The sequence below is a fragment of the Leucopleurus acutus genome (genome assembly GCF_964270905.1).
Source record: "Leucopleurus acutus genome assembly, chromosome: 5".
Classification (NCBI taxonomy): Eukaryota; Metazoa; Chordata; class Mammalia; order Artiodactyla; family Delphinidae; genus Leucopleurus; species Leucopleurus acutus.
In genome coordinates, this window is record NC_139147.1 from 121,327,040 (window position 1) to 121,339,535 (window position 12,496).

At 37.5% G+C, this 12,496-nt stretch overlaps 1 protein-coding gene across 2 annotated transcripts in view; it reads right to left on the reverse strand.

Moving 5' to 3' along the window:
- The window catches only part of PLS1 (plastin 1), a 117,833-nt gene that overhangs the window by 34,869 nt on the left and 70,468 nt on the right, over positions 1 to 12,496 (reverse strand). For both annotated transcript variants that reach the window (XM_082840234.1, XM_082840233.1), the window contains exons 3-6: positions 11,322 to 11,485; positions 9,368 to 9,497; positions 4,335 to 4,467; positions 2,816 to 2,897 (exon numbers count right to left, since the gene is read on the reverse strand). In XM_082840234.1, coding sequence (XP_082696360.1) covers positions 2,816 to 2,897; positions 4,335 to 4,467; positions 9,368 to 9,497; positions 11,322 to 11,485 — 509 coding nt within the window. The remainder of the gene's footprint in view (positions 1 to 2,815; positions 2,898 to 4,334; positions 4,468 to 9,367; positions 9,498 to 11,321; positions 11,486 to 12,496) is intronic.

Here is a 12,496-nt window from a genome sequence, read left to right on the forward strand (position 1 = left end):
GATTGAAAATAAGGAGCTAAAATGTGCTTCCTCAAATAAATGGTAGTTTCTAATTGGTAAATACATTATTGCCCTACTGGAAATGAGGGAATGGGATGACCACTATTGTCTAGAGCCGATTCTAAAGAACAAGAAGTAACAGGAGAACCCCATACAGAGGTTGCTCTCCAAGTCCTAACATGGACAACTGCCCTGAGTGCTCAACCTTCCTTCCTGAAGACGTGTTTTGGGGGGGATAGGCGAGAACAATGGAGAACCTTCAACAACGGAGACATAAGAGAGGTTGTTCCTCCTTGTGTTTCAGTGTCCTAATCTGTAAAATAGGATATCTTACCTTACAGAGATACTAACAAAACAATCAAGCAAACATGGCAGTTTATCTTGGAAAGCCATCCATTCTCTCCCATCTTTTTTGTGCATCAGTGAATTGTCTGTGTCTAAGATAGAGCCCACTTTACCAGGCAGAAAAATTTACACTGCTGTGTGAGATGGTTTCTCATGTCCCTTCTATTTTGATTAACTATCCAACTCTTTACTAACAGTCTCAAATAGGGATTGCAAGTTTTCTTTCTTTTAATTCATACCACTTTGCAAATTTTCGTTTCCAATAAAGCTTCAATTCCAGATGAGTCCACTTTGTTAATGATTTTTTTTAGAGGGCTGTGCTAAACACTTATCGGGTAAGGACAAAGGCATTCTTTGTTATTCAGATTTCATCCTTATTTTACATACCATCACTTTCACTGCATTTGTAATGTCCAAATGAGCTTTATGTTTTCCCTACTTAAAGTGTAATTGAAATTAAGGTCATATATGTGTGTGTACATTTGTAAACATATGTAAGTGTAAAGTATATACATACACACCCGGTATATATGTGAGTATATCAATTGCAATGGATTTTTTACATTTATAAGGAACAGATTCAATCTCCTATACCTACTCTTGTGTTAGTTTCCTGACTTTTAGGTCCCTAAATCATTGCCATCTGTTTGACTCTTACTCATATAATTATTTTTCTTTCAATAATGACAAACAATCAAAAGAATGCAGCTCAGCAACACATTGGGTAGAAAGAGAGATGACCAAGTATCCAAGATCATAAATGAGTCCTGCTCTTAGCTACCTGATCTCTTTCCCTTGCTTTCATAGTTATTATATGTCATTTTCATCCTTTTATATTTCTCTTCTTTCATACATCATGATACTTTACCAACCTATCATCATGAGGCGAAAAACTATATTATCACAATCTTTTACAAATGAATTAGGCTTCTTCGAGATAAAGTTTCATGGGAAACGGGTAGCTGTCTAGCAGATCTATTCCCAGAGCTCTAAAATTACTGAATAAACAAAACAGATTTAATAACCACAGTAACACTTTGCCCCTTCCCAGAGGGCTATCTTTTCTCATTCTACATTAGTACACTTTTTCAAGCATCTTAGAGACCTCGACTATTATCCCTACTCATATTGGAAGAATGCTATCTCTAAAAACAGAAGTATAAAAAACTTAGCCCCTCAGACCCATCCTATAGTATTGCAAAAATAGTTACAGAATATTTTTCTTCATTTTCTCCAATGCACTGCATATAAGTATTAAAAGTAAAACCGTACAATTAATTTATACAATAGTAAGAAATGTTGCATTTCAGATTCAGGGCCATAAAAAATTGTGTGACACATGCATTCTAAAAATAAGATGTATATTTTCAACAATGATAGATATTAGAGGAAACATCCTGACACAAGATATGAAGGAGAATAAACTTCTGGCAATTGCAGTCAGAAAGGGGCTTCTTCAAGAACGGTAGTTTCTGCTAGGAATATGTAACATTATTGGAAAATGGGGGTCAAGAAAGCCATGTTAGTCAACAGCAAATTCTGTACTACTCAAGAATAACGGGAAATGGGAGGACCCCTTGGATAGTCTGAGACTAACCACATATCACTACTCCAAGGTCATAGCTTCCTTATAGAAGAGCCTTAACAACCTTAGCAAAATCAAGAATTATACCTGCCAATAGAAATAAAGGAAACAGCCTAGCAGTAGCTCACTTTTAATAGCTACAGCTGTGATTAGCACATTAACTTAGTTGCTTATTACTACCACCACATGAGAGTGGCAGTATAGCTTGGTGATTAAAAGGATGGGCTCTGGAACTAGACTACTGGGACCAGATCCTGCGTCGGCCACTGTGCAACCTCTCAGTGCCTCGGTTTCCTCATCTGTAAAATCACAGCATCCACCTTACTTTAAGGCTGCTGGGAGAAGTCAAAGGGATAATTCATGTGGTGTGTTCAGAACAGTGACTGGTACCTAGTATGTACTTAGTAGATACTGATATTCCCCTATTGATCTAGAGATTTTGAGGGGAAAAGTGTGGTGACTATAAATTCCCGGACTTTAACAAGATCTGAATGGAGAAGCTGACTACAGAACAATCTAGTACAGAAAGAATAGCGAAAATTTTGTGAAATGGTAAAACATGTGGTAAAACTATGGAGTATTCTTATCTCAATCAACCAACAAAAGCACTGGCATCAAGCGAATATTCATTAATAAAAATAACTCAGTAACTACAATAGTTGAGTAACATAATCTGGACACTACTTTAAATTTCACCCAACGTACTTTGAATCTTAATTTCTTCATTAAAAAATGCAGCTGAATTTTTACTTAGTAAAAACCTAGTTTTTACTAGGAAACCAAAATTATGTTAAATCAAAGGATTTGCCTGGGCCTGAAGATCCATTAATAAGGGATCCATGATCCTTACAGTAACATGATTACTAGCAAAGGACAAATACTTACAGAAATAGTGAAAGGGGTGAGCTTCTTCTTATTAATGGCTCTTTCATCAATTGTATCTGGTTCAGATAAGTTGATCATTTTACTAAAGAGAAAATGGGAATAATTTAGTTTAAGACTCCCAGAAATGTTTTCAGTTTATTTTTGCAAGTAGACAATAAAGTTAAATTTTGAAAAGTAACCATCCCTTTCTTTGAAAATTATACTATAATTCATGTCAGGGACTTAATTTTAAAAATCTAAGAAATATTCCCTAACCTAAAACACATTCATCATTCACTGCAATTGTAATCTTAGCATTTCCTTCTAACTGTTTTCAAACACTCTTGCATTTTCTTTATGTGAATCTTGCCTTTATTTCCTTTAATGATCATCAACATTCAGCAGCCTGAAATGTTGAATAAAAAAATCCTCAAGAAGGCTAATTTCATAAAGTGATATGAACAGCGTTAAAATTACTGTTGTTGCAGAAAGATGAAGAGCCAGAGACTTGGTCTGAAATTTCAGTAATTCAAACCTTTTAAAAGAAACTAATATAAATTTTATCTCTGTATTTTAATAAAGGTAAGAAAATACCCATTCAATTCATAATAGGAATTTCCTCTGAAGGTCAGAGGAACAGATCAGACTTGTAGGTAGAATTCAAGGTATATTGTTATATGTAATGTCCTAAAAACTAATATCCTGTACTCATGGATAGTTCTTTATTTTTAACTAAAAAAACACAGAAAAAAGACTGAGGAAATGTGCCAGAATAGCAATAATAGCTATTTATGGGTGCCAAGAATATTTGTGGTTCTTCTTTGAAAGTCTTCTGTTTTTTTATAAACTTACAAAAATAAGAGATATCTGCTTTGTTCAAAGAAGTATGCTGGGACTTTAGTACACACAACAAGGACAAAGACATGCCCTTAGAGAGTTTACAATCTAGTGAGCAGAAATAGATTGCAAAGAGCCATGGATATGACAAGATTTAATTAAAATGTTAACCTGATTTAAGCACAAATGAGATATTTGGTTCTATTATATTTCCTCATGTTCCTGTCCCAGTCAATGATCAACAGCCCCACACTGAGAAGTGAAGAAAGAAACAATGGGGAATTCCCTGGCAGTCCAGTGGTTAGGACTCCACGCTTTCACTGCCAGCAGGACCAGGTTCAATCCCTGGTCGGGGAACTAAGATCCTGCAAGCTGCGTGGCACGGCCAAAAAAAAAAAAGAGAAGAAAGAAACCCTGTGAACATTATTAAATGCATCAGAGGAGTAACTCAAAAGTTTCCTGGCATCGTTAAGGAAACATGAAAAAGATCCCAAATAAGAGATTGCATTTGAAAGAAAATGTTGGAAAATATATAGTACCTGATTTTCTATATAATATATATAAAATATAAAAATTTCAAGACTAATGTAGCTACTTGTTGACTAATTTCAAAAGACAATGGATTCACTGAATTGTAGTTTTCACTGAATGCTCTTCAGTGGACAGTAAGAACATAGCTCCCTTAACGCAATGCTCAACTCACCAAAGAAGGATGCCATCCGCAAGTGATTTGAAAAGACTGCCATCATTGGGATTCATAGGTATGAGATGCTTACAGTCAGCGTCATTCTCCAGGGCTTTGTTTATCCAGTTAACAAAAGCCACTTTTTCTTCCTCTGAAAACAGAAAATCTTAGCTGGCATACCTCATTTCACAAAATTAATTGCACCGCAAAAATATAATTTTAAATTTCTGTTCAAAAATAATAAATGCCTATTTTTAAAACCTTACTGAAACAATAAAGGGTTTAAGAGGGCGTAGGTTTAAAGAAAAAGGGGAATTCATTCCACTTTTTTCATCTGATATATCAGGGAAGAGTAAGTCATATACCTTAAGTTAGCACAATAAATATTCGGTTTGATTCTAAAATCTTTCCAAATATATATTCCTTCTGAGAGCTAGTGGATCAGGAACCAAACACCAGCGGTCAGATTACACACACACACACACACACACACACACACACACTCATATATGCCAGGGGGGGAAATACAAGAAACAAATAACCACATCAATAAATTCCACCTGCCCCCCAAAAAACTTTCATAGAGTTGTGATTTGGAACTTACAACAGAAATACTAGTTTTAATCAAGAGTTATTTGAATGCAAAGCGAGAGAGAGGCACGGACATATATACACTACCAAACGTAAGGTAGATAGCTAGTGGGAAGCAGCTGCATAGCACAGGGAGATCAGCTCGGTGCTTTGTGACCACCTAGAGGGGTGGGATAGGGAGGATGGGAGAGAGGGAGACGCAAGAGGGCAGAGATATGGGAACATATGTATATGTATAACTGATTCACTTTGTTATAAAGCAGAAACTAACACACCATTGTAAAGCAATTATACTCCAATAAAGATGTAAAAAAAAAAATTTAAAAAGGGCCATCCGAAAAAAGTGTAAAAACCAGAAAGGCAGGACAGGCCATGGAGAACAGGGAGCCTTGTTACTCTGATGGGTGGGATGTAAATTGCAAACAGCCACTCTGGAGAAGTGTATGGTGTTTCCTAAAACATCTAAAAAACAGAGCTAGAGAGCATAGGGCACTTCCACTCATGGGCGTATATCTTGAGAAAAATAAAAATCAACAAGACACAGCCACCCCAAAGTTTAGGGCTGCTCTGTTTACAAGAACCTCGACTTCGGTGCACCTTAAATATCCCATGAAAGAGAAAAATGGATAAAGAAGTTGTGGTACTTATGTACAATGGAATATCACTCAGCCATGAAATCAATGTCATAAGGCCAGTAGCAGCATGAGTGGATTTAGGTATGATGATTCTAAGTGAAATAAGCCACACAGAAAAAGAAACTTATCATGAGATATCACTTATAGAGGGAATGTAAACATGGCTACAATGAACTGAATTACAAAACAGAACAGAGTCTCACATTTAGAAAACACACTTATGCCTGCTCAAGGGGAAAGGTGAGGTGGGGTGATGCATAAAACCAGAGCTTGAAATTAGCACAGATACCGTTCCATAAATCAAATATGTAATAGACAAGACCTACTCCTTGCTCAATGAACTGGACTCAACACCCCCTATTCACCGCAGAGGAATATATCAGACTAGTAAGAATCTTAAAACCTATGTGTTGGTATGTCTCCGCAAGAGAATCAAGTGTGTGTAGAGCGGCATAAACATAGCAGTGAAAATCAGCTAAACCCCATTATAAAAATAAATTTCAAAAAAGAAAAGTTATTTGAATGAATAAAATAGCTCCATTTCTGTAGAATTTCTATTATAAGAAATGAAGACCCAACACAGCCAAAAATAAATAAATAAATTTATTTTAAAAATAATAAAAAGGGGCTTCCCTGGTGGCGCAGTGGTTGAGAGTCCGTCTGCAGATGCAGCGGACGCGGGTTCGTGTCCCAGTCCGGGAAGATCCCACATGCCGTGGAGCGGCTGAGCTTGCGCGTCCGGAGCCTGTGCTCCGCAGCCGGAGAGGCCACAACAGTGAGAGGCCCGCGTACCGCAAAAAAAAAAAAAATAATAATAATAATAATAAAAAGTAAAAAAAAGAAAAGAAAAGAAAACTGACACATCTAGATACCAGTCCTACTCTCAGCCATCTTTATCCTCAACTTCTCAATCCATGGCTTCCAGCATAAAAACAGTGATCTTTAGGCAGAAAAAATTGTTGGGCTATGCAGTGGGGAAAATAGGAAGGAACTTAAAGGAAAAATGGTCTACTGTCTCATTATTATTATGTAAATATAAAAATGATTTAACAATATAAAACTTAAAGGAAAATCATTTCCATCACAGGGTAGCTGGCCTTTCTCTTTATTGCCCCAATTCCTAGAACTAGGTAATTTTCCTAAGGGCATATTTGGTAGATACCCCCAAATTCAATCCAACACACACACACAGTCAATAAAGACACAAACATTTACTTCTGTAGGTATCATTATCTGCCTTCTTATCTTCTTACCTCACTATACATACCTGCTTAGGGACTTAGAATCTAGGGATTTAAAGATCACTAAGATACTGTACCTCTCATCAAGGAATTTTTAGGGTAGTGATAAGATAAAACAGATATACGAAGAAATGCAACTAAAGGGAAATGAACATACCACAAGAGTGATACAAGTAATGTTTCAGGGAATTTAAGGAAAGAATCATTTCTCATTAGGTTGATCAAGAAAAGGCTTTATGGAGAAGGTACTATTTGAAAGATAGATATTTAATAGGTGTAGATGGTCAGGGAAAGGAAATGTGTTCCAGGTATAGGAACCAGGAATGAGACACCACTTCCCAACTACTGGATGGCTGTAATAAACAAAATAGACAATAACAAGTGTCGACGAGAATGTGGAGGAATTGGAACTTTCATACCTTGCTCGTGGGAATGTAAATGTGTGGCCACTTTGGAAAACAGTTTGGCAGTTCTTTAAAATGTTAAACACAGAGTTACCAAAAGACCACTCCTAGGTATATACCTAAGAGAATTCAAAGCATATGTCCACACAAAAAATGTGTACACTAGTGTTCATACAGAATTATTCATAATAACCAAAAAGTGGAAACAACCCAAAAATCTATCAGCTGATGAAAGGATAAACAAAACGTGATATTAGCCATAGAACAGAAATTATTCAGCAATAAAAAAGAATGAAGTACGATACATGCCACAACATGAATGATACTTGAAAATATTATGTCAGGGAAGAAGCCCGTCAAGTGAAAGGCCACTACTGTATAATTTCATTTACATGAAATTTCCAGAATAGGCAAATCTGTACAAATAAAAAGTAGATTAATGGTTGCCAGAGCCTGGGGGGAGGGGGAAATGGGGAGTGGCTGCTAATGAGCATGGGGTTTCTCTATGGAGTAATGAAAGTGTTCTAAAATGACAGGGTGCTAATGACTGTACAACTCTGAATATATTAAAAACTACTGAACTATACTTTCAAAGGATGAATTTATGGTATCTCAATTATATCTCAAATAAAGCTGTTCTTTTTTTTTTTTTTTTTTTTGCGGTTCTCGGGCCTCTCACTGCTGTGGCCTCTCCTGTTGCGGAGCACCGACTCCGGACGCACAGGCTCAGTGGCCATGACTCACGGGCCCACCCACTCTGCGGCATGTGGGATCTTCCAGGGCTGGGGCACAAACCCGCGTCACCTGCATCGTCAGGCGGACTCCCAACCACTGCGCCACCAGGGAAGCCCAAGCTGTTCTTTTTTTAAAAGCCATTAAATGTTCTGTATCTGGTTCTAAATAATGGTTACATGGGTGTATTCATAGGTTAAAAAAATCCTCCCATTATACTTAAGAATAGGGCACTGTATGCACTTTACTCTGTGCATCTTGTACCTCAATAAACAAGCTAAAAAAATAATCTACGGTGATAGACATCAGAAAGTGAACAGTTACTGTTAGAGGCAAGAGGGAGACACTCAGGTGATAGAAATGTTGTGTTTTGATCTGGTTGGCAGTTGCATGAATGCAGCTACATGATGTATACACATGTGAAAACTCATTGAGCTGTATATGTAAGATCACAGTACTTTGCTAAATGCATACGATACCTTAATAAAAAGTTTTGTTTTTTTTTTAAATGGAGAAGCCATTTCATTAGAATGGACAGGCAGAAATAGAGTTAAGGAGTAAGTACCTTTCAAGAAATGGAGTTATAGACCACTGCCTTCCCCACTACACTTCCCTGGTGGGAAAAAGTTAGGAAAATATATACAATGCGTAGGAGAAGTGTGAGTATACTGTTAGAGGAAAATCCATTTAGAAAGGAAGAGAACCAAGAGGATAATTAACAAATTCAGATCTCAAAAGAAGAAAGAGGGGGGAAAGTTAAAGTGAGTTTTTTATCAAAAATTTTAAAAGCATAGTTCTAATTATGTTAACATGAACAAAAGGAACTTGGCCAAAGGTTTTTAGGGATCTTGATCCTGAGAAGCAAGCTTAGCATGGGACAAGCCATCTCCTCTTAGGAGTTAATGCGACTCTGGATTTCCCACTGGGCAACAATCCAGTGATCCTATCAGATCAAGCAAATCAGGTGCTGTGCTCTACCAGTCATTTGGTTGCTTGATAAAAGATGAATCAGGAATCTCAGTTCCCCAAAATGGAAAGTCCTCGCAATAAACCTCTCCACCATCCCTAAAATAGGTCTAAAGTAAACTCATCTCACGGGTCAGGATGAAAAATCCATTCCAAGGTCATGATTAAACACATTCAGTGCTGAAATATAAATAACTTCTACTTTGCTGTTTCTAATTCTGTTATCCACTGTTCCTGACACATAGTAAAAACTCATTTATTGTTACTTACCATAAATTCTAGGATTTTGCATTCTGACGCCTCTGAAATTATGACACATTTCAAATCTGATGGCACTTTATAATTTAGTCTCGTTTTCCCTCAAGGACACATAAAACAATGGTGCGAATTACAGTAAATGGCATCTTAGATTTGATGACATACAGGACTTGTTGAATGAACCAATGACTGAAAGATTAAATTTGGAGCAGGCGGTCGGTTACCTGAATAAGAATGCTGTGTGCCCTCACTGGAAATGGATGAAGTTCCTCCAATAGCAGTAATCCCTTCTCTCTTGTTAATTATTTTTCTGAATGTTTTGCTGATGTCTTTGCTTTTTAACTCTTGCATTAGCTGGAATGGGAGAGAAGTAAAATTGACTCTTGATTAAATAACCATTAAAATCCGTGCAACGTAAAGGATAGTTATTTATTCGGAATGACATCGAAATAAATACTAATCAGTTGTTCTTGCACTTATTGCTTGTGTAGACAGATAACTCTCGTGTCATTTTATAACAACACAAAATGGACAAATGTTTGCACCCCAACCTATAATTAAACTCAAAGTGTACACACTGAAACTGTTCGCCTAGACTTGCCATGATCTTTTGTACTAAAAACTAAAGAATAACTAGCTACGTGATGAAGATTTTAAAATGCCTTAACAAAGATATTATCCCATCTGAACAGCTCAAACGTATACATGTTAAAGTCAAGAAGTCAGCTTTGTTGGAAATTACACAGGCGTAGAGAGAAACGCCCTCTGTCAGTCCCTCTGTCACTGGCTACCCTAGAGCCCGGATAAACTGAATTCAATCAGTTCTCCATGCAGCAGACAAAGTGAGTTTTAAAAAATGCAAATCTGATCATGTCAATTCATACTCTATTCCACTGGCTTCCTACTGCTCTTAGGATAAAAACAAAAATCCTACAAGACCGTGACGACCTGACTCACTTCTCTAGCCGCATTCCTAACCCTTAGCATCTCAGCTCCAGCCACACTGATGTTTTTTTCAAGTGCTTGAGAGCATTCACCACCCCTAAAGGCACAGAGGCTCTACACATGCTGTTACCTCTGCCTGCCTTGCACAGTACTCATTTCCCCCACGTGCCCCTTTTATCTGTTCCTTCAGATCGCAACTCAGTCTTCACAGCTTCAGGGACAGTCTTCCATTTCCCTGAATCTGAGTTCCCTAACTCCCCACCAAGTTCACTTCCTCCTACTACAAACTTTCAAGGGACCTGTCCTGCTCTGTCACAGCATTTATCACAGTTATCTTTTATCCATCTGTGTGATGCCGTCTTCCCCTCCACCTGTAAACTCCATGAAAGCTGAGCTACATCTCTTTTTGTTCATCACATTACTCACAGTGCCTGAGTTCCTGGCAAGAAAGGAGCTCAGATATTTGCCAGATGAATAAAGAATGCAAAAGCAGACAATTTCTAGTTCATAAATATTTATTCAATTATATTAGTGAATAAATTAGTTCATTAATTTTCATATGAAAAACACAGTCATGGTGGTGTTGATGGAAGGTAGTGACAGCTCTTCCTCAACCGCCAGCTGGCAATGGCAACTCAGTCATCTCTCTCAGCCTGAGAGGTTTGAAATACCTGATACACAATATTCAGTTCTATTTTTCTTTTATTGGTGGAGTCATATATTATTTTGCATCTTCTTCAGTTCCCTGAGTCTCAAGGTAGTTTAATAATGAAACCACAGTTGGCATAAAAATTCACCCGGTGGCTTTACCAAAACTGAAGATATAACCAATCACAAGGAAACAAACGGTTTCTAGGAGGTATATCTTCCATACCTTAGCTATTTCAGTTACAAAAAAATATTCCACTTCTCAAGACCAAGTACTAAGATACGAAAATATTCTGCATACAGAGATAGTCAATAAGCATTTAAATTCAACTGTAGTTTTAGTAGGGCATGAAAGATTATTATCTAAACCTGACTTCAATTCCAACAATTTGAGAATAATTTTTTCCTTTGTTTTATGAATTATCTGTGGAAATTATCGTTGTTATTGTTATCATCATCATCATCACTTTAAAGCAGTGCATTATCTGGTCTCTGAAGCCAGATTTAACCAAAGAGAGCAATGACTACTGAAATTCTGCTTGAAGCAAAATAATCAGTATCCAGGAGAGCATTTAGATTACTTACTGACACAAACTCTTCGAAGCTGATTTTCCCATCTTTGTTGTTGTCAGCAACTGCTAGAATTTTCTCCACGATTTCGCGAACCTTGTAGCCAGGCAGAGGAAGGCTTGCTTCCTTAAACAGGTCCTGGAGTTCATAGTCACTGACATACCCACTGTTGTCAATATCTAAAAAGATAAATTATGAGCTATCAAATATCACTTGTACCCTGTTGGAGATCTACACTCAGAAGGCTGTTTGGGGACTTCCCTGGTGGTCCAGTGGTTAAGAATCCGCCTTCCAGTGCAGGGGACGCGTGTTCGATCCCTGCTTGGGGACCTAAGATCCCACATGCCACAGGACAACTGAGCCCGCGTGCTGCAACCACTGAGCCCACGCACTCTGGAGCCCACGCACCACAACTAGAGAGAAGCCTGCGTGCCACAATGAAGAGCCTGCGTGCTGCAACTAAGACCCAACGTAGCCAAATAAATAAATATTAAAAGAAAAAAAAAAAAGAAGGCTGTTTGGGAGACTCACAGGCAGGCAGAACATTTCAGGTTTGTTTCACAAGTGGCAGTAATCTTTTCTCCTACACCTGAATTGTACAAGGCATACTATATACTTTACCAAAAAAAATCATATTTAATGAACTTTACCCCCATAGATTTAGGGCTACCATATGTATTTTAAGTGTATAATAAGGACATTGTGCTGACAGACGAAAAACTCAGGTTTAGCACATGACTAAGTTTCAAAGAATTAAGCATGGGGAGGTCTCAGATATCTAGAAGAAATATAGCAGCATCGGTCATAGGGGAACACCCACCCAGACTTTGACTTCTTTATGTAATTTACGAAATGGAAATCTGGTCCCACATTCCATATAAAATATGTGCATCATGTAAAATACACATAAGGCACTTCTGGTCTACATTTCACCTGGTGACAGTTCTGTTTCACTTGTCAATAATTCACTGCTTCTTCATTAGGTATTTATGATACCATTATGTAGGCCAAATGATGTTTGATGTCATTTTGAGATTAAGTGTTCAAGAAATAATTTCACACGTACATTTGGACTTTTGGAAATAGGTTTCCAGGTGTTTTCACATCATCCTGAGATACCCTTCCCTGAGTTTTCCCTAGAGACCGGATATCAATTCTTGACACAGAACAAAGGCAACACAAAACACTTC